The 23,365-nt window shown below is 41.2% G+C and overlaps 1 protein-coding gene across 1 annotated transcript in view; it reads right to left on the bottom strand.

The window, feature by feature from the left end:
- Positions 1-333: 333 nt before the first annotated feature.
- STAP1 (signal transducing adaptor family member 1) overlaps positions 334-23,365 on the bottom strand; it is a 65,225-nt gene continuing 42,193 nt past the window's right edge. The window contains exons 7-10 of the mRNA XM_051819773.2: positions 22,521-22,649; positions 15,765-15,834; positions 12,846-12,942; positions 334-871 (exon numbers count right to left, since the gene is read on the bottom strand). Coding sequence (XP_051675733.1) covers positions 810-871; positions 12,846-12,942; positions 15,765-15,834; positions 22,521-22,649 — 358 coding nt within the window. The 3' untranslated portion in view covers positions 334-809. The remainder of the gene's footprint in view (positions 872-12,845; positions 12,943-15,764; positions 15,835-22,520; positions 22,650-23,365) is intronic.

A 23,365-nucleotide genomic window follows, 5' to 3' on the forward strand; every position in this document is an offset into this window, starting at 1 on the left:
AGGGAGAGTATCATGGGAACAATCTCTATATTCCTAAAGTTGTACTTATGAAATGCATGAATTTTGTATTCCTTAAATAAAAGGTTTCTCTAGGGGAAAAAAAGAAAAAAAAATACAGCTGTTGAATGAAAAAATAAAAAAAAAAATTATAAATGGTAGGCCAAGCACTTGCCCCAGGGTAAGTATTTTCAGGGAACTCAGGTTAATTATTATAACACTCATTCTTTATCATACTTGTGAAAAAAGATAATGATATAGCTTTTTACCATCCTTGCAAGGAAGTTTAAGTTGATTTTGAACCAGCAAAAAAGATGGCTTTAGGAAAAAACAAAATATGTAAATTTCATTTATTTCATCAAAATGTGGCATAGAGAATTTCCGTTGGAAAACTTCTAGTATATTTTGTGTCTCTGGCCTTTAACTTAATAATTTGTCAAGTTAGATTTCTGTAAAACCTAGTGAGATTTCTTGGGAATTGGTAGGATTTAGGAGGACTAAAGAATCTACTGTGGGAATTATATAGAGGAAATACATTTAGTTGAAACCTAAGAAAATAAAAAGTCCACTTAGAATGTAGTATATCTTTTAGCTTATATCAGTGCATGGCAGCACATGTATCTCCGAGTTAGTCCCACAGCCATTCTGTTGTTTTCCAGTGAACTGGTTTCATTCTGATATGATAAAATTGTATGCTACAGTGAATGATTTGGTGGTAAAGCTCAGGAAAACAGATTTTCCTTAAAAGTGAAATCTTCCTTTTGAAAATAGGAATTAACCAGGATACATGAAGGTAGGTTGCATATTCTCTTTCATTCATTGTGTGGAATTTTCTTCAGCTTCTCAATTCTTCCCTCTACATTGGGTTCTTGGCCTAGAAATTATGAATGGGAAAAATTTAATTAAAGAGTCAGTATCAGGAAAAAAGGTGATTGCTTATTTTCAACAGGTGTTGATTGTCCTGCTTATGCCTGGAACATTGGTAGTATGTTTAGTAAATGTTAGTGAAATACCGAATATTCAAGTGCTTTTTAATTTTTATTTTCTCCCAAACCTGTAACTTGATTCCTAATAAATTTTTTCTCTAGGTAATCTTTTTTCTTTCCATTAATTTAACATCACTTATGTACTATACTACGTTTTGAAGTGACTTTTAGTTTAAACTGCTGATTACTAAAATTAAGAAAAATAAATTGTTCTACTTAATACCATTGGTTGAACTCTGTAATTAACACACAATTATCTTAGTCATTTAAATTTAACTGAAAAGTGATCCCTGTTGAATATAAGAGTGGGAATAGAGAGGGAGGAGACGTACAGTTTGGCACATGCTCTCTCAGACTTGCCCCTAATGGTAGAGCTAGAAACGTACCAGGGGATTCCAATTCAATCTCATCAAGGTGGAATGTACCAATGCCATCTTACTTGTTTAAAGTGATCAGTTTAAGTTCATAATTGATCAAAAAGATAGGATTAAGTGTCAAAGGGATTACATAAATAAGACCAGTGTCTGCAAATAATTGATAGAATTAAAAAGGAGAGAATGATCCTACATGGGAAGCAGGATACACTGCAGACTCATAGAATGGCAGATGCCCTAAACAGTGCTCTGGCCTCAGAATCAGCCCTTAAGGCATTCGAATCTGGCTAAAAAGCCCATGAGAGTTTTGCAGACATGGAAAGCCAAAACATTGTGGGAAAAAAAAAAAATAACCTAAATGAAAGATCTCTGTGAATGAGATCCCAGTGGAAAGAACGGACCATCAAAGAAGGTACCTTTCTCTGAAGGGAGGAGAGAACTTCCACTTTGACTGTGACCTTGTCTAAATAAGATCAGAGTTGGCGAACTCAAGAGGCTTCCATAGCCTTGGCAGCTCATGACAAGAGCCTTGGGTGATTACTGACGTCATAAATAAGAATGTCAATTGTTAAATCAACAACAGGAGTCATTGTACACCTGCTCCCCATGTAGGACCTCTGCCCTTGACATGTTGTACTATGAGAATTAATGGTAAAACTACTGCTCAAGCAGTACTCTATACGTTGTGTGCCTTTGTGGGTGCAGTCTGTTGAAATCTTTACTTAGTATATACTAAGTTGATCTTCTGTATATAAAATAATTGAAAATGAATCATGAAGAATGGGATGGGAGAGGGAGTGGGAGATGGGATGGTTGTGGGTGGGAGGGAGGTTAGAGGGGGAAAAGCTGCTATAATTCAAAAGTTGTACTTTGGAAATTTATATTTTTTAAATAAAAGTTGAAAATAAAAAAATAAATTGAAATATCTTAACTATTCTGGTTCCATCATTGCTCTTGCTTTCTGGTGTTCAAAGAGAAAGCTGTTCATATGGGTTAGCAAAATCAAATAAAATTTCATTTTCTTTTACTTAGTGTTTTATTATAAACAGATTTGAACCCTGAAAGGCTTTGCAACTGCCGTTTGCCGGCTGAGGCAAATAAAGCTAAGTTGCTCCAGTAGTCCAATTGCACCACAACCAAATTCCTGGAACAATTCCAGACTTCCAAAGTTTGCTTAAAAGTCCTGTTTCCCCTCTCATTCGTTCTTCCAAGCTTCCTCTCCATTTTTCTGCCTTTACTCTACAGGGGTTACTGATTATTTGAAGTCCTTTTCCGTGTGCCTTTCCAAGTCCAGCTGTTTTTGTCACTTGTTAATCCTATGACTGAAATGGTGTTTCCCTCAACAGCACATCTTTGGTCCTTCCTTTCTGTTGTCTAGTTTTTCTTTCCTGGCCCTGCCTTTTAGGTGGTCAGGGTGCTGTTCTGCAGCAGTAGCAACATGTGCACCTAAGTCGCCCAGGAAAATTCATCTCTTCTGGCCAAGCACACCCCAGAATGAGCACTCAGAGGAGGGGAGAGTTGGCATTACTTTTTTGTGGTTCTTTTACATAACTTCTGGAAGCCCTCATCCCCCCGAAGTGCATGACAACACAGGTGGCGACAACTCTAAACTGCATCTTTCTAGCTAAATCAAGTGAAAAGGACCCCTTGGCAGCTAGAGGACGTTGGGGAGATCCTGGAGAGGAAAGATCTAGAAAGGGGGATCCTTTCATTATGTGTATGAAGGTGGCACGGGTTCCAGATTGGCCTCTGAGCTATCCTTGCAAAGAACAGATACAAAACAGATAGCAGAATTATTGAGAACTGAAGTAAAATGTAAACCACTGCCCAGTCCAGGCTGATAATCTCTGAGGTACACAGACACAAAGCAGCATAACAGGCTTTGAAATCATGCTGGGACAATATCCTACAGAAAGTGAGACACAATAGGCCCAGTCTCATCAGGAGGATTTCCTGGTTTAAAAAAAAAAATCACAACCCAGAAGCTTATGACATAATGCTCAATATGCAACCCAAAATTACTTACAGAAAAAGCCAGGAATTTGTCAATACACAAAAAAACCTGAGAAATGTGACCAATTCTCAAGGGGAAAAATGCAAATACTAGATAACACAGTTGAACTAAAAGGCTTAAAGCATGTATGCTTCATGAGGCAGTCATAAAACTATTGAATTAAAAGATACGTTTTCAAAGACAAAAACTAAAAACAAATGTCAAAAGCATAACTAAAATATCTGAAACTGAACAGACTCAGAAGTTCTTTGGGTTGCAGGAAAGTGATTCCACAGGAAAACTGAATTTCAGGAAAAACTTCAACAGGAATGATAAGTATCCAGATAAAAAATGGAAAGTATTTCAAAATAAAAGCACATATCACACTGTTCATTGGGGTTTTTCTATATGTAAACACAGTCCCTGTGATGGCTCTAACAAAAGGCAGAGAATAGGGCTGCAAATCTACTAATTAAAGAAATAAAAATACTAATTCTAAATAGACTGAAAAAGGTTAGTTATGTATACTGTAATTTCTAGAGCAACCACTTTAAGTAATAATATAAATATAGCCAAAAAAATAGATGAAATACTCAAAAGCATTCACATGGCCCAGGAGGGCAGGATGGGAGAACATAGGTAATAAGCAGAGAACAAATAGCAAAGTATTAGACACAAATCCAACAATAGCAAAAACCATAGTGAACGTTGTGGGGAGCAACCGGACTAGACTGAGTTACTGGAATTAAGACTTATTCTATGCATCTGCTCTCCCACAATGTGGCGCTGGGAGAGAAGTAAACAGCTTCCGCACAGCTGCCTCCAGTTCAACTAATAAACTGTAGGACTTGCTATTGATTGGAGGAGAGCAGCGTACTCGGCGTGTGGGCAGCCGAGTTAGGATTGGCGGAGGAGGACTATAAAGGAGGAGAGAGACGGCATGCACCAGGAACATCTAAGGGGAACATCTAAGGGAACACCTGTGCAGCCCCCCAGAGAGCCGGCCGGTGGTGTGCCGCTCCCCTGCGGAAGTGGGGAATGTGGCCAGGGGGAACTGCCCTTCCACGGAGGTGGAAGGGATAGTAGCCAACCCGGGAAGAACCAGCAGCAAACCCGGGGAGGGCCGAGCAGATGAAAGAACAGCGCAGGGTCCTGTGTCGTTCCTCCGCGAAGAGGGGGAGCGACAAACGTAAATAATCCAAAGTCAGAGATTTTTAGATTGGATTTACTAATAAGAATTCAACTACACGTTTTCCACAAGAAACCTACTTTAAGTAGGAGAAACATAGATAAAAGTAAATAGGTTGAAAGTAACCATGCAACATTAACAAAAAATGCTGGAGTGATTGGCTATATTAATATCAAAGTAAGGAAAATCATATAAAAGCAAGGATATCAATCACTAAGAAGATATCAAATCTTAAAAGTTTGTTCATTTCATAGTGGACAGAGATTAAAGTAACCCACATGATTTCTGTGGGGAGCAAACCGGACTAGACTGAGTTACTGGAATTAAGACTTATTCTATGCATCTGCTCTCCCACAATATGGCACTGGGAGAGAAGTAAACAGCTTCCGCACAGCTGCCTCCAGTTCAACCAATTAACTGTAGGACTTGCTCCTGATTGGAGAGCAGCGTACTCGGCGTGTGGGCAGCCGAGTTAGGATTGGTGGAGGAGGACTATAAAGGAGGAGAGAGACGGCATGCACCAGGAACATCTATGGGGAACATCTAAGGGAACCCGTGCAGCCCCCGAGAAAGCCGGCCGGCGGTGTGCCGCTCCCCTGCGGAAGTGGGGAATGCGGCCAGGGGGAACTGCCCTTCCACGGAGGTGGAAGGGATAGTAGCCAACCCGGGAAGAACCAGCAGCAAACCCGGGGAGGGCCGAGCAGACGAAAGAACAGCGCAGGGTCCTGTGTTGCTCCTCCACGAAGAAGGGGAGCGACATAATGGTGCCGTGACTCGGATATGAAGCCTAGGCAGGGCTTAGTGTCGTTCCTCCATGAAGAGGGGGAGCGACAATTTCCATTTCATGTTCTTCATGCATTGTGTAAATCCCTCCTTTTGAGGATGTGTTGAATCTAAAAATTGCTTCTAACCAGTAGACTGTGGACAAGGATGATTCAATATTAATACAATTGTGTAAGTTATATGAAAAAGGTTAGTCACATGAGTATGGTATAGAAGACCTTGCTAGCAGATTTGCTTTATAGACAAACCCCCTCTTAAGTATCAAAAACATTGCTTTGTCTTGAAGAAGTCAACTGCTGTGAATCCCTATATCAACAAGGAAATGAATTATCCCAACAACCTGAGTGCGTTTTAAAGTGGATCCTTCCTCAGTCAAATCTCAGATGAGATTCCAGCCCTAAAAACAATACTTTGACTACAACCTTGGAGAAGACTGTTATGTCTTCCTTAGACTCCTCATCCACAGAAAATGAGATAGTAAGTGTGTGCTTGTCAGGGATGATGTATTACTCATCATAGAAAACTAAAATATATCCTAATAACAAAGCTTCAAAATACATTCAGAAAAACTAACAATAGTCATTGTGGAAAACAGTATGAATATTTCTCAAACAATAAAAAATAGAACTGAATTATCCAGCAACCCCACTTCTGAGTATCTATCCTAGGGAAAGAAAATCCATCTGTCAAAGAAACATCTGCACTTCCATGTTTATTGCAGCACTATTCACAATAACCAGGAAATGGAAACACCCAAAGTGTCTATCAGCTGATGAGTGGATAAATAAAATCTGCATATACACAATGGGATGTTACTTGGTCAAAAAAAAAAAAAAAAAAGAATAAAATTACATCACTTGCATAAGTGGATGGATGGAACTGGAGATCATGTTAAGTGAAATAAGCCAAGCACAGAAAGACAAATATCACATGATCTTATATATATGGAGTCTTTTTAAAAAGATGATCTAGGAGTTAGAAATATATGTTTGCTTACCAAAAGCTAGAAAGGGAGGGATTTGAAAAAGTTGATGATGGATACTAGGTTATGTTTAGGTAGGAGTAAGAAATTCTGGGGTTCTATTACACAGTAGGTAGATGATGCTAGTTTATTGTGATTTCTCTATATTAAAAAAGTGGGTTTTTTATGTTTTCACTATAAAGAAATGCTAAACAGTTGAAAATATATTTACCATAACTAAATATTATACAATGTGTATGTGCAACAAAACATTACATATTACACCATAAATATATACAATTTAAAAAATATTAGTCCAGGGGCCGGCACTGTGGCGCATCGGGTTAACGCCTTGGCCTCCCGCATGGGAGACCCAGAAGAAGCTCCTGGCTCCTGGCTTTGGATCAGCGCAGCTCCAGCCGTTGCGGCCAATTGGGGAGTGAACCACCATCAGATGGAAGACCCATCTCTCTCTCTCTCTCTCTCTCTCTCTCTCTCTCTCTCTGCCTCTCCTCTCTCTCTCTGTAACTCTGACTTTCAAATAAATAAATCTTTTAAAAAAATATGAGTCCAACATTGAGGTACACTGGGACACTAGCATTCTGTATTGGAGTGACATTTCAAGCTGCTCCACTTCCTATCCAGCTTCCTGCTAATGCATCTGAGAAAGCAGAAGACAGCCTAACTGTTTGAGCCCCTGCCACCCATGTGGGAAACAGATGGAATTCCAGGCCCCCAGCTTTGGCCCAGCCCAGCCCTGGCTGTTGCAGCCATGTGGGTACTGAACTAGCAGATGGAAGGTATGTTTCTCTTTCTCTCCCTGTCTCTCCCCAGCAAATGGAATATGTTTGTCACTTCCTCCATCTCTTCTGTCTGTGTTGCTCTGCCTTTGAAAGAAATAATTTTTATAATGTATTATAACCAGGTACGTATATTTAATGTTTAATAAAAAATATAAATCAATGTGATTTACCATATTAACAAACTAAAAAGAAAAACCACACTATCATCTCAACAGACGCAAAGAAAGCATGACCAAATTCAACTTCAGTTCATGGTTTAAAAACCAAAAAACATTTCCATGCAAAGTAGTAACTATAAAAGAAACTTCCTCGTCTGAGAAAGGCCATCTTCACAACAAAACAGGCAACATTCTGTTAATGAAAGATGGGATGGCTTTCCTCTAAAACTGGAAACAAGGAAAGGATATCAGCTCTCGGCCGGCGCCGCGGCTTAATAGGCTAATCCTCTGCCTTGCTGCACCAGCACACCGGGTTCTAGTCCCGGTCGGGGCACCGGATTCTGTCCCGGTTGCTCCTCTTCCTGTCCATCTCTCTGCTATGGCCCAGGAGTGCAGTGGAGGATGGCCCAAGTGCTTGGGCCCTGCACCCCATGGGAGACCAGGAGAAGCACCTGGCTCCTGGCTTCAGATCAGTGCAGTGCGCCGGCCACAGCGCGCCGGCCGCAGCGGCCATTGGAGACTGAACCAACAGCAAAGGAAGACCTCTCTCTCTCTCACTCTCACTGTCCACTCTGCCTGTCAAAAAAAAAAAAAAAAAAAGAAAGAAAGAAAGAAAGAAAGGATATCCGCTCTGATTGCTTCTATACAGAATTTCACTGGACACCAACCAATGCAGTAAGACAAGAAAAATAAAATATATAAAGATTAGAAAATGAACTGAAGGGGCCAGAGCTGTGGCACATTAGGTTAAAGCCCTGGCCTGAAGCACCAGCATCCCATGTGGGCGCCAGTTCTAGTCCTGACTGCTCCTCTTCCAATCCAGCTCTCTGCTATGGCCTGGGAAAGCAGTGGAAGATGCCCCAAGTCCTTGGGCCCGTACACCCACGTAGGAGACCCAGAGGAAGCTCCTGGCTCCTGGTTCCTGGCTCCTGGCATTGGATCGGCGCGGCTCCAGCCATTGCAGCCGTCTGAGGAGTGAACCAGCGGATGGAAGACCTCTCTGTAACTCTGTCTTTCAAATGAATAAAATAAATCTTTACAAAAAAAAAAGAGAAAGAAAATGAACTGAAACTATCTATTCACAGATACCATTATTTCTATATAGAAAAGCCTAACAAATCTACCAAAAAAGTTTTAGAAAATGATGACTTGCAAAATCTTAGAATAAAAAATCTATAAAAGCCTGTTATTATATTTTAAGTACTACTAGTGGTTATTTGGAATTGAAATTTTAAAAACATCATTTACAATAGCACCAAAAAATTAAGAGTTACAGATCTAAATTGAAAATTAATCTTGATGTGAATGGAAGGGGAGAGGGAGTGGGAGAGAGGAGTGTTGTGGGTGGGAGGGAAGTTATGGGGGGCGGGGGAAGCTATTGTAATCCATAAGCTGTACTTTGGAAATTTATGTTCATTAAATAAAATAAAATATAAAAAAAGAGTTACAAATCTAACAATATATGTACAAAACTTATAGGCTAAAAGCAACAAAGTTCTGTGAAAGAAATTAGACAACCTAAGTAAATAGAACAGTAGTCAAGATTATGTAGTTTTGGCCAGCGCCACGGCTCACTTGGCTAATCCTCTGCCTGCAGCACCGGTACCCTGGGTTCTAGTCCCGGTTGGGGCGCCCTATTCTGTCCCAGTTGCTCCTCTTCCAGTCCAGCTCTCTGCTGTGGCCCGGGAATGCAGTGGAGGATGGCCCAAGTGCTTGGGCCCTGCACACGCATGGGAGACCAGGAAGAAGCACCTGGCTCCTGGCTGCAGATCAGCACAGTGCACCGGTCCTAGTGGCCATTTGGGGGGTGAACCAACGGAAAAGGAAGACCTTTCTGTCTCTCTCTCTCTTTCTCACTGTCTATCTCTGCCTGTCAAAAAAAAAAAAAAAAAAAAAAAAGATTATGTAGTTTTGACAAAAGAGTAGAAACATTCATCAATGGAAATACAGCCACACAAATATAGTGAATTGTTTTTTTAGAGATACAAAAGGAATTCAATAGAGAAAGGATGATCTTTTTAAACAAATAGTGCTGGAACACTTACACATCTAAATGCAAGTAAGATGAACCTTGTCCCATCTCTTCCACTTTTCACAGAAATTCAAAATGAATCATAGGGCCGGCGCCGCGGCTCACTAGACTAATCCTCCACCTAGCGGCGCCAGCACACCGGGTTCTAGTCCCGGTCGAGGCGCCGGATTCTGTCCCGGTTGCCCCTCTTCCAGGCCAGCTCTCTGCTGTGGCCAGGGAGTGCAGTGGAGGATGGCCCAAGTGCTTGGGCCCTGCACCCCATGGGAGACCAGGAGAAGCACCTGGCTCCTGCCATCCGATCAGCGCGGTGCGCCGGCCGCAGCGCGCTGGCCACGGCGGCCATTGGATGGTGAACCAACAGCAAAGGAAGACCTTTCTCTCTGTCTCTCTCTCTCTCACTGTCCACTCTGCCTGTCAAAAAAAAAAAAAAAATTAAAAAAAAGAAACAAAATGAATCATAGACCTAAATGTACAATATAAAATTGTAACACGTCTAAAATAAAAAAAAAAAAAATCTTTGTTATCATAGGTTAGGTGAACAAGTCTCACATACAACACCAAAAAATAGAATGTATAGCAAAATATTATTTGTACTCTATCAAAATTTTAGACTTCTGATTGGAAAACATACTGTTAAAAAGAATGAAAAGAGAAACTATAGACAGAAAATATTTGCAAATCACCTGACAACTTATCCAGAGTATGTACAGCACTCTGAAAAATACAGTAATGTAGTTTAATAATTGCAAATAATAGTGACAATACTAATGGTGAGTGAATAAACAAATTGGTACTTGTATGTAGTGCAATACTTTTCAGCAACAAAAAAGAATGAGCCAGTAATACACATGTACATGAGTCTCAGAGACATTGCAATGAGTGAAAGAAAGCAGTTTTGAAAGATTTGATACTGTGATTCCTTTTTTTTTTTTTTTTTTTTTTTTTTTTTTGACAGGCAGAGTGGACAGTGAGAGAGAGACAGAGAGAAAGGTCTTCCTTTGCCGCTGGTTCACCTTCCAATTGCCGCCGCAGCCGGCGCTCTGCGGACAGCGCACCGCGCCGATCCGATGGCAGGAGCCAGGCACCCATCCTGGTCTCCCATGGGGTGCAGGACCCAAGCACTTGGGCCATCCTCCACTGCACTCCCTGGCCACAGCAGAGAGCTGGCCTGGAAGAGGGGCAACCGGGACAGAATCCGGCACCCCGACGGGGACTAGAACCTGGTGTGCCAGCGCCACAAGGCGGAGGATTAGCCTAGTGAGCCGCGGTGCCGGCCCTGTGATTCCATTTATAAAACATTCTGGAAAAGACAAAAATATAGATATGGATACCAAACAGTGGTTGCCAGGGGTTGCTGCTGGGAAGAAGTGCTGACTATAATGAAGAATGTGAGGGCATTTCTTGGATGATAGAAACTTCTGTTTCTTGATTGTGGTAGTGTTTGTCAAAACTCGTAGGACTGTATGAATTTTACTGTATGTGAATTTTAAAAAGCATTTTTTATAAATAGAAGGAAAGAAAAAATAGCCCTGCATGGAACACATATCACACTTGAATTACTCAATTCACGCTTCTTAAAAGCTCCAAGGATGCTATCTGTACTTCCTCTCCAGCATTAAGAATGCCCAAGGACATGCCATCACCCCTCTCTGCCTGCTGCTCTGAGACCTCAGGTAAGAGAGCCTGGACTAACCTCCTCAGGGACTGGAGAACAGGTGAAGAGTGGCTCAGCAAGCTCCAACTGACAGGCAGCGCTGGGTGTGGGAACGAGGCTAACCGGGACCACACAGCCCCAGCCTAGCCACCGGCTGCTGGCAGTCTCATGACACCAAGTGAGACTAGGAGAACCGTCCCGCTGAATCTCAGGTTCCTGATCCACAGAACTGTGCTCACGTCAAATGGCTGTTGATTTAACCACTATGTTTGGGGTTGGTTTGTTACATGGCATTAGATCATCCATGAAGGAGGCAAGTTATGTTGGATTTTCTTCCCTCTCCCCCCAAATTTTATTTTAGATATTACAGGAAATGATTTGTCCTGAATAAGTGAGGGGATTGGTGGCAGCTTATAGTAATAGCTCATTTCCAGAAAATTCTGTTAGGTGATTTTTTTTCTTGCATAAAGCTTAGATAATGTGTTATGTTGCCCATTCCTACAGTAATGTGTTTGTCGCTTGTAGTTACATTTTTAAGGGATTATATTCAGAAACTAGTGAACAGAGAATGTCAAAGATGAGAGTGAGAGGAACCAATAATTTAGATGGCATAGAGAGAAAAGACTAAGGGGAGACTTTATGGGCCAACTCTAAATATTCAATGAGCTGCATAAGAGCCTATGTTGCTTCAAAACCAGACAATGAATTAATATGTGGGAGATAAAGGAAAGACTTTTTCAGACTCAAGGAAGAATTCTCTAAATGCCCAGAAGTGAACCATGGTGCCTCCAATGTCAGTGAGCCCTCTAACATTAGAAAATGCCAACCAAGCTGAATGGTCACATCTGAGATGCGTTTCCTGAGCTGGTGTGCAGGTGACCCTGTCCAGAGTAAGACACTGTACTTGGTGATTTTCTAAAACTTCCTTCAGATTCTTGAGCTTTTGAGATTTGCTGCTATCGTTAGTTAGCATCACCAGTGCATAGTGATGTTTAAGAACTCAGACTTTTACACTTGCTGTCCTTTGAAGTAGCTTTTCCAGATATGTCTGTGATGCAGGTTGCCAAATAGTTGTTTCTTTCATACTCTGTAGGAACAGGGATGTGTTTTGGTAACTCCAGTCCAAACAAGTTGGATATAGTTTATGTATCCTAATTACAGTTTTCCAGTGATCACACAGAGCACAGTTTGTTGCAAAGGACAGGCAAAAGACTATCACATCCAGCTTACTCTGCTAGGCCAAATCATGACCCTATAATGGCCATGCGAACTTTGCACAGTGTCCCTTGTTTGAGTTCTTGGTCTGTTTTGAGATTCTTAATTTATGATTAAAGGACCCACAAATTCTGTAGCATGTCATAACTACAATCTTTATCTGTAGTTTCTCACCACCCACTCATTCTTACTTATCTTCCGATTTGACTTCTGCCTTTATAACAGAATACAATGTGAAGCCTACTGGTCAATTTCCACAAACTCTCCTTCACCCTCATCCCTTTTATTCTCTCTGGAACATCTAACATCTTTGACAGAGTATCCCTTTAAACTCCCATTTTGGTGGTTTCTGTGACTCTGGTTATGATTTTTCTCTTGTCTCTAAATTGTTTGAGTAAGCCCAGTAGAATAATGGAGTGAAGTTCATAGTCATAATACATGCCTCAGAGCTTTTCATTCCCTAAAATGGATCTGTAGTAGATCCACAAGGATACATTGCTACTCCTTTATTTTTATAGACTCTTTAGCAAAATTATTTCCACGTAGGTAGATTTAAAGGCTAAACTACAGTTCCTACCTGGCCGGTATTACAAATCATATGTAGAGTTGTTTTTTTTTTTTTTTGGGGGGGGGTTCTTTGTTTTTTTGTTTGTTTGTTTTTTTGATTTTTTTTAGCACAGCAGTAAAATGAAGAACATACCAAGGTTTTCATCTGATGAGTATATAAATGGTCTCAAATTTCCTCGAGTTTCCTTCACAAAATAATCAATGACACTGAAAAGGTTTGGGAGTGTTACCTGTATAAAGACAAAGTGAGAGGGTTTAGTGTAGTTAGCTGGGTAAAGTTAGAGTAAGAGAGGGTTCAGCCGAAATTCAACGTAGATTACTACGTATTTCTTGATCTCCCCAAGATGAATCCCTCATGTAAGTGGTTTATGTGACTGTAGTTTTACCTGTCCATGTGTCTTATTTATTTCTGACTAACCATGTGTGGTGGAATGAGAAGGCCGTGCCAAGATGGCCACTGGCAAGCAAGCTTCAGTTACTCAGGAATGGCTTTGAAATCCACCTGGCAACAGAGCCTGCCTGGAAACAGGCTATGATTGGTTAAGGCATAAACCGCCCCTTGACCGGATTGGCTGTCTTGGCTATATAAGCTGCTGTGGCAACTGAAATAAACGAGTCTGCAGGCTGCCCGCCTCAGGCCTGCTTTCACCCGACTCCCGGGGTCTGTGTGGTGACTCTGTGCTCTTGCCCCCACCACGCTCCTCCTCTCAGAACGAATCCTAAGAGAAGAATCAACAGCAACAACCACGTGTCAATTTTCTGTTGAGAATTTCCCCCTTTCCCAATGGATAAAATCTGGTAGACATAATCAGATACCTTGCTTTCTCCCAGTTACAGCATAAGAATAGGACCCACATTAGGCCAGAACATGCTCTCTTCCTGAAATGTGAACTTGAGTTGAGAACAAGGAAGATAACAGCTTCCTCAATAAATGCTTTCTAGTCCCTGAAGGTTTGCTAACCTTCCAGTCATTTGATGTTATAATAAATTCATTTTTGCTTTAATTAATCATATTTGGTTTCTCCTGATTGAATCCAAGGTGCTCTTAGAGTCTGAGAATTTGAGCATTTTAATATCAATATAAAAGGACAGTTTGAGGTCTAGTTGTAACTGAAATTTGTCTCTAGCTCCTTAAACCAGTATTATTAGACAAATGATATCAGGTTAAACCTGAATATCCCAGTGAACCTTGAAGCATAAAAGGAATTCACAAAAATACAATCTAGTTAAGGGGTAGGGTTACAGAGGTGAAAGAAGGGATAATAATCCAGGCGTTCGGTTTTCCTTACACTATGGACTGTATGCACGGACAATGGCAGAAATGAGCCCAATCACCATTTTCTAAAAACCCATTATTGTTCTCTGGCAATTGCTTCTAGTCACTTGATTATTTGTATTAGTATTTAGAAATGTACTTATCATCCTCCATCATTAGAACTTTGTTGAGAAAGCCAGAACAGGCATGGATCTGAGAACTGAGAAGCTCTGGGATGCATTTTGTGGACAGGTGTAAGTGGGCTGCATGAACCTGCAGCTGCCTTCTACAAGCGCTCTGATGAAAAATCCAAGCAAGTCAACCACACTGTCCCTTTTTCTTTAGTTGATTAACACGAGCACAGAGAGGTAGAGGACTAGGAGCTCATTTTTAGAGAAACGAGTTCTATTTAAATGATGTCCAGAGACATCTAACTGGCCCAGTCATCCCACCACTACAGTGTAACATCGCACAGCTCTAGTCCCTTTGTTCAACATTCTAGAATGTAGGCCACATTGCCACATTCTCATTGGTTAAACCCACTGTAAATACCAATTTTCTCACCTATATAATACACATGACAATACCTACTTTGGGGTCATGATAAAGACTTCATTAAATGATATATGTAAGTGTGCTTAACACATCTGGTGATGACGGTTATATTCATGATAAGCCAGCTAAAGTGAGAGGAGGTTGTAGAACAAAAAGGGGGCCAGCGCCATGGCTCACTTGGCTAATCCTCTGCCTGTAGTGCTGGCACCCTGGGTTCTAGTCCCGGTTGGGGCGCCAGGTACTAGTCCCAGTTGCTCCTCTTCCAGTCCAGCTCTCTGCTGTGGCCCGGGAGGGCAGTGGAGGGATGGCCCAGGTGCTTGGATCCCTGCACCTGCATGGGAGACTGGGAGGAAGTACCCAGCTCCTGGCTTCGGAACGGCACAGCGTTGGCCATAGAGGCCATTTGGAGGGTGAATCAACAGAAGGAAGACCTTTCTCTCTGTCTCTGTCTATAACTCTCACACACACTAACTGCCTGGCAAAAAAAAAGGGGGGGGGCTGATGTTGTGGCGCAGTGGGTTAAGTGGCCACCTCCAATACCAACATCCCATGGGAGTACTGGTTTGAGTCCCAGCTCCTTCATTTCCAATCCAGCTCCTGCTAATGTGTCTGGGAGAGCAGTGGAATATGGCCCAAGTACTTGAGGCCCCTGCACTCACATGGGAGACCAGGATGGAGTTCTAGGTTCTTTGTTTTCACCTGGTCCAGCCCCAGCCATTGGAACCATTGAGGGAGTGAACCAACGGATGGAAGATCTTTCTTATTCTCTCTCTCTCTGTCTCTTTCCCCCCTTTCGAATAAATAAAATAAATCTTTAAAAAAAGACCAAGAAAAAACCCTTTCTTCACTGCCATGTTGATTTTCAGAGGGGATTTCTGAAATCCTGCATGGGAAGTATTAGAGAACTAAGCATTCACAGATTCTTCCTATTAAAAATGGGCACATTTAAAGACATATAGTGAGAGGACATAAAGCATGTTTAATAAAAATAGTTTTCTCTCTCTGAAAGCATTGTAATGCAAGCATCTTTAGAAGCAGGGTGTCTTCTACTCTTCTTGCACCTTCTTTCTCACCCTGGATATCTGCCTCCCCCACAGCTCCTCCACTTGGCTATTTTTGGCCAGAACTAGGTCCCTAGGGAAAAGTCTGCTTGTTCTTTTTTCCCCCACCTCTTTTTGTGTTCGACAAGTTAGGCCGAGTAGGACTCAAGAGAAATTTCATCAATAATAAAGAAATACTTACAGGTTTTTCCAGTTCAATAGTGTAGTTTTTTCCTACGCTCATCACTTTATAGTGCTTGATTCTTGGCATGCTGAAATGAAACAAATGGTTAATCACCATTTGATTATTTGATTGGGGTGGTGCAGAATAGCGTGTAAAAATGTCACTTGCCTAGTTAACCTATGTTCCTATAGCTGTAGTTGGACAAAAAGTCGTGATGTTTGTTTTTCTGTTTATTTGGTTTGCTTTGTCTCTTTTAGAGAGGTTATACACTAGGGATATGAGAAACTACAGTCATTTTACTGAGTGAATGAGAAAGAATAACAGAGAAAAGGAAATCCAGAAATGAAATATTTTGGACAGAAATAACTTTTCTAAAATGTCAGTAACTTAAAAAGTGGACATTATAAACTCTTCTGTGGGCATTTACAAATCAAGTATATAGTCTGTATATTTTTAAAAACTGGAAAGGATGGGCCGGCGCTGCGGCTCACTAGGCTAATCCTCCGCCTTGCGGTGCCGGCACACTGGGTTCTAGTCCCGGTTGGGGCGCCGGATTCTGTCCCAGTTGCCCCTCTTCCAGGCCAGCCCTCTGCTGTGGCCAGGGAGTGCAGTGGAGGATGGCCCAGGTGCTTGGGCCCTGCACCCCATGGGAGACCAGGAAAAGCACCTGGCTCCTGGCTCCTGCCATCGGATCAGCGCAGTGCGCCGGCCGCAGCGCGCCGGCCGCGGCGGCCATTGGAGGGTGAACCAACGGCAAAGGAAGACCTTTCTCTCTGTCTCTCTCTCTCACTGTCCACTCTGCCTGTCAAAAAAAAAAAAAAAAAAAAAAAAAAAAAAAAAAAAAAAAAACTGGAAAGGATTGGCCGGCGCTGCGGCTCACTAGGCTAATCCTCCGCCTAGCGGCGCCGGCACACCAGGTTCTAGTCCCGGTCGAGGCGCCGGATTCTGTCCCGGTTGCCCCTCTTCCAGACCAGCTTTCTGCTGTGGCCAGGGAGTCCAGTGGAGGATGGCCCAGGTACTTGGGCCCTGCACCCCATGGGAGACCAGGAGAAGTACCTGGCTCCTGCCATCGGATCAGCGCGGTGCGCCAGCTGCAGCGCGCTGGCCACGGCAGCCATTGGAGGGTGAACCAACGGCAAAAGGAAGACCTTTCTCTCTTTTTCTCTCTCTCACTGTCCACTCTGCCTGTCAAAAAAAAAAAAAAAAGTGGAAAGGATTGTTGAAAATCTATTGCTTTCCACTCTTCCTCATCACTGTTCAACCAGAAAACAATCAGTAGTTGTTATTTCTGCTAGCTCATGCACCATTCTGGATATCTGCTAACATGAAGATATGGAAAATGCTAGGTGTCAGGTCCTCTATGAACATGTGGGTGAGAATGTAAACACATTAGATGAATCCTAATGGTTTTTCTATTTATAGTCATGTAGCACTCTATTGGCACCCTAGATGCCTGGTATTTGATTAAGAAATACTTAAGAACAAAAGGCATAACCTTTTAATTCTCAGTACCCCAGCTTTGGATATACAGTAAATATTTATGAAACTGAATTTTAAAAATATTGGAGCCCAGCTCATACTATCTGCTAGAACTACATGAACTTGAGAAGGCAGTATCCCATATTAGTTAGTTAGTTTTGAACAACAGTATGTTTCTCTTCAATTCTTTTGATTAGAGTGCTAGAAAGCCAAATGTTGTTATTTGCTTCAATAACAAATTAATTCAACATTTGTCCTATGCATGGAAGCTATCTTAAGTAAAATTTCTCATCAGGTTAACTTGCTCTTCAGGGCCTTTTCACCTGTTTTGTTTTTGTGTTTTTTCCTTCTTTTTTTAAATCACTCTCTCTCCATTTCCAGTTCAGATTCCTGTAGGTAGGAACTGCACAGAAAGAAGTCTTCTGTTTGGGGGACTCTCTCCTCATTAACCATTTTACACAAATTTCCTCTCAACTGGATGTCATATAGGAAAACAGCTAACAGTTAATTCCTACTTTCAAAACACAGGATAGAAACCGGCCAGCCCCCTCCCTTCCTAAAAGAAAATATTCCTTAATGCTTAAACTTCAGGAACCAGTTACACACTGATAGAGGAAGCATTCTCTGTTAAGTATGGCAAGTATTCTTTCAAGGTGGTTGGCTCTGGCTTTTTCCTCTATCATGAAAAGATCTTTGTAATCCAACAGATACTTTTGAAAACACTCTCCAATCCAATGTAAGCAGAATTCCCATATTTCTGTAAAATAAGTGATTTCTGTTCCTTGAAAGAATAGTAGAAAACATGCCTCCAGTTCTGTGCCTGTCACGTAGGTTCCCTGAGCCTCTGGTTCTGCACTTGTCATGTAGGGATGATGCTGCCCAGCCTTGTGGGGCTGCTGTGAGTTAACCTTTTGCAAAGCCCCCAGTAGAGTGTCTGGCACAGTTAAGCACTCAGTAAATTTTAATTATTTTCAGTACTTTTAAATTTTTGTTTGAATTTGCTTACATCTAGGAATCTCAGCTTCTGAATTCGAAAAACATGGAAAATACTGTCTGCCTCAAAGTCATTGCTGGGCCTGAAGAAATATTTGCCAGCATTCAATATGGGGGCCACAAGTGCTATCCTAGAGGAGGAACAAAGATTGATGTTCCTGATCACCATCACCTAACCGCCAGGGTCATCAGCATCATCACTGAAGGGAAAGCTGTGAGAGGAGGTGTGGCGAAGAACAACAGGGTCTCCTGGAGCTTCAGACCAGCAAGGTTCAATTATGAAGCAAAAAGTGAAATACAAAAAAAAAAAAAAAAAAAAAAAAAAAAATTCCATGGAAGCTGCTTAGGCTTCTAATCTCATTTTAGACCTTTTTTTTTTTTCCCATATCTTCTTTTGCTTTGATCTTCCAAAGAAATAATAAGGGTAGGAAAAAGATTGATAAAATTTTCTATATTAGTGTCTCCTGATTGTGACGTAAAAAAAGAAGAAACTAGTCTTCTTAGAAAACATGTGGCCTAAAGTACTAGGTACATTTTCTTAGGATCTGACCTCAATTTTTGCAAAGAAGTGGATTTTGGGTAAATGTTTTCTACTGCCTCCTTAGCTTAATGGCTTTCTAAAGTGCCAATGGTATTAGCTTGGCTCCAGGTCATAATAGTTTCAAGAACACAAAAACCAACCATGATATTTGTTATAAGAATAGCATTTTGTCTTATGAATTCACAGTCCACTGGGCTGGGCAGAGGGATGATATTCTGCACCAAGTGAGGGGTCAGCTGATATTTCCACATTGATTGACTTCTGTTTACTTCTGAGAACAGACTCCCCCCCCCTCAGCTGATCTATTAACAGGTGGAGATAATTTTACTTTCAAGTGCTGCTTTGTAAACCAGCTTGTCCTTTTTAGCCAGTGTTTTACCAGACACAGTCATCTGACTTGCTTGACTGAACACGTCTCCTATAACCTGAGAGAGAATGAGTTGGTTTTATGGGTAACACAGGTGCTTCCTAATAGTCTAAGTTTCTACCAAATTCTTTACATTAAGCTTTCTAGTGTAACAAGCAAAATTCTGATCCTCTCTACAATTGCCAGCCTTGGAAATTAAGTGACTTGATAAATAGAAGATATTAAAGTTGGGCATTCTAAAAGGGTTGTTTTGATGCCTTTAAGAACACATGTAACAATCCTTAATATTACAGATGTATCTGCTCTTAAGGACAATTTGTACAATAGCAGTAAAAATTTTTCTTGGCCATTTTCAGGCCCAAGTTCTTTGCCACAGTATTAGAAGTCTTCAGTTTGACCAATCGACCCCACTTGCTTCCTAAATATGTACTTGGGGGAGAGGGGATACAGTTATTAGTTCTATGAAATATTATAAATTTCAGCTGACAAAAGCAGAATCAAATCTGCAAGTGAGCTCAATACAATGAGAATTATGTAACTTTGATATAAAATCCTTTGTCAGGCTCCTTATGAATTTAAATATAGCTTAAATCAACACAAATACAAATAAAAACTGCAATATTAAATTTATATCCTAAATAAATTATGGTATAGATGCACTATCAAATACTACGCAACATTAAAAAAGAAAGAAAGAAAAAGAAATCTTGTCATTTGCAACAAAATTGATGCAACTGGAAACCATTATACTTAGTGGAATAAACCAGTCCCCAGAAGACAAATATCTAATGTTCTCCCTCTCTGTGGTAACTAATAGAGTACCTAAAAGGTAATCTAAGGGCCGGCACTGCAGTGTAGCCGGTAGAGCCTCCACCTGCAGTGCCAGCATCCCATGTGGGTGCCTCTTCAAGTCCCAGCTGCTCCACTTCAGATCCAGCTCTCTGCTATGGCCTGGGAAAACAGTAGAGGATGGCCCAAGTGTTTGGGCCCCTGAACCCGTGTGAGAGACCCAGAAGAGGTTCCTGGCTCCTGGCTTTGGATCAGCGCAGCTCCGGCCATTGCGACCAACTGGGGAGTGAACTAGCAGTTGGAAGACCTCTCTCTCTCTCTCTGCCTCTCCTTCTCTCTCTGTGTAACTCTGACTTTCAAATAAATAATAAATAAATCTTTCAAAAAACAAAAGGTAATCCATAGGAGTGAAGTTGGCACTTTGAGATGCAATGACTTTGAACAGCCCTTGTCTTGACTGTTGAGTAATGGTATTTTTTTTCTTCATGCTATTTGCTGAACTCTTTACTAAGTGTAGGGTTAATCTTCTGAGTAAAAAGTTGTTTGAAAATAGAACTTTGTAAAAAATAAAAATGGGAATTGGAGAGGGAGGAAGAAGGGTGGAAATGCGGGCAGAAGGAAAATAGTGTGGGAAGAAACACATGAAGTTTGTATACCTCAAAAAAAGGTTTCTAGGTAAATATATATATATATAATATTTTTTAAAAGTTGGCTGAATAACAAAGGGACAATAGAGAAGAGTAAAATATGACTCTGAAATTTGGATATTTTTATTTTTCCTGTTATTATTCATATATGTAATGTATGCAAACAGAAAAGAGAATAAGAAAAATGTGTTTTCTCCGACGAGTCATGGATATGAGGAGCACTGTAATATATGTGACAGTATAAGGTTATGAGGCTGGCATTGTAGCACAGTGGGTTAAGCCACTACCTGCAGTGATTCCTGGCTGATTCACTTCCAATCCAGCTCCCTGATGCTGTTTTTGGGAAAGTAGTGGAAGATGGCCCAACTGCCACCCAGGTAGGAAACATGGATGGAGTTGCTGCCTGGCCCAGACCCAGCTCTGGCCATTTTGGCTGATTGGGAAGTGAACCGACAGATGGAAGACTTCTCTGTGTCTCTCCCTTTCTCTCTCTAACTGCCTTCCAAATAAATAAATAGATCTTTAAAAAAAGTTATATCTTAAGTATAGAAATTCATTTCATAGGGGCACAAACCACATCTGTATCAGAATGTTTTTGCACCAAAATAAAGTTTTAGGTCCATTTTCCCATGAACTTTTTGAAGCATCCTCATCTATGGTCTTTATAGAGTCATCATTTCTTGGGATTGCATTCTATGCATACTATGCAGCATAGTAACACAGGGTTTGTATGTACATGGAGCAAACAGTCAGACTAAGAAAAGAATAATATGAAGGTGGGAAAAATCACTCCCTTGTGTTATCTGATTTTGCATTCAATCAGATTATATTTCTGTTTTAAAAATATACGTAAATTTGTTTTACAGCCACTTCTTCTTAAAAGTGGGTATAAAGACATTTTGTGTTTTTTGTGATACTCAATTTCCAAAGCCTTTGTAAAGGACAAACTCCAGGGCCACTGCTGTGGCATAGTAGGCTAAGCTTCTGTCTTTGGTACCGGCATCCCACATGGGCGCCAGTTCTGGTCCTGGTTGCTCTTCTTCAAGTCCAGCTCTCTGCTATGGCCTGGAAGCAGTAGAAGATGGCCCAAGTGCTTAGGCTCCTGCACCTGCATAGGAGACCCAGAAGAAGCTCCTGGCTCCGGCTTCGGATCAGCCCAGCTATGGCCATTGCAGCCATTTGGGGAGTGAACAAGTAGATGGAAGACTTTTCTCTCTGCCTCTCCCTCTGTCTATATTTCTACCTCTCAAATAAATAAATAAAAATCTTAAATAATAAAATAAAGGACAAACTCCTAGGCCGGGTAATATTAAAAAGTCCACGCTAAGGAGTTCATCTAAGCTCGCTGATATTTGATGGCAGTCATAAATTTTTATTTCTGTTTCAATTTAGTCAATTAAATTATAAATCAAGCAAGTTATAACTAAAATCTAGGTTATTGTATTTTTAGTGGAATTGAAAGTCCATTAACTCTAGATGTTAGCTTTTAATAAATGAAAAAAATGAGAATGTACACATACACACAGAACTAGGATTCTATTTACCATGGACCATTCTTGCCATCTCTTCAGTACTCATGCCTAGTGTACAAAGTATCTGTTTCTAAGGGGTAATTAGCAAGTGGATGAAGCTCATTGGGACATGGCATGTTATTTGTTCATTGCTGCATGCTAGATCATTGCTTAGCACATGGTAGCAGTTAATAAATATTTGTTAAATCAAATAAATAAACAACATCTATATCCAGGACCAAAGTGCTTTGCTCATTCATCTTCTTCCCGGCTGCAAATGCTAGCCTTGCCTGAGATGCTAGCATTACTTACACCACATCCCCTATTCTTGCGTTTCTTCTTTTAACCCCAGCAAAGCACACAGCAGGTGCTGATCTGAACGTGTGTTCCTCTGCTTTCTATGGTAAAATGCCTTTCCCCACTCCACACATTTGAAGGCAAACATACTCTATCTCCTGCCGGATGGTGATGGAGTAGTTTCTGCTGTCACTGCCGGGCCTCAGGATCATGTTGCCCCAGGAAGGGTGCTTCTCCAGCATCTCCGTGGCTTCCTTCCGGGAAACTGTGTAAAAGCATCTACAGAGGTGCAATTGAAAACAGAATTTTTTTTTAACTAATGAAGATCATTACTTGAAAACTAAAGGCTGCAGCTATTAACTTTTCTCATAACGTCTACCTCTATTGGAACAATTGTTAGTATTGTAAGTCGGTGCTACTCTGAGTACAATGTTCCTTTTTAGACAAGAGGTCCTGAAAACTTATTTACTTATCAGTATGTGATCACCACCACCACTTGAAAAATCTAAGACAAGAATTAATAATGTATCTTGGTCCCAATTTACAAGTTTGATCTGTTATAAATATATGTGGGTGGGCGCCACCACTGTGGCACAGTAGGTTAAAGCCCCGGTCTACAGTGCCAGCATCCCAAATAGGTGCCAGTTCAAGTCCCGACTACTCCACTTCTGATCCAGCTCTCTGCTATGGTCTGGGAAAGCAGTGGAAAATGGCTTAAGTCCTTGGGCCCCTGAATCCGCATGGGAGACCCAGAAGAAGCTCCTGGCTCCTGGCTTTGGATTGGCACAGCTCTGGCCATTGCAGCCATCTAGGGAGTGAATCAGTGGATGGAAGACCCCCACCCCCCACCCCTTCTTTCAAGAAGTGAAAAAAACTAAGTTAGACAGTAAGTCATTAAAACAAAAAGAGGTGAATAATTGATACAGCAGTTAAGACGCTGTTTGGGATGCCTACATCCCATATCAGGGTGCCTGAGTTCAAGTCCTGACTCTACC

The sequence above is a fragment of the Oryctolagus cuniculus genome, chromosome 8 (assembly GCF_964237555.1).
Source record: "Oryctolagus cuniculus chromosome 8, mOryCun1.1, whole genome shotgun sequence".
Taxonomy (NCBI): domain Eukaryota; kingdom Metazoa; phylum Chordata; class Mammalia; order Lagomorpha; family Leporidae; genus Oryctolagus; species Oryctolagus cuniculus.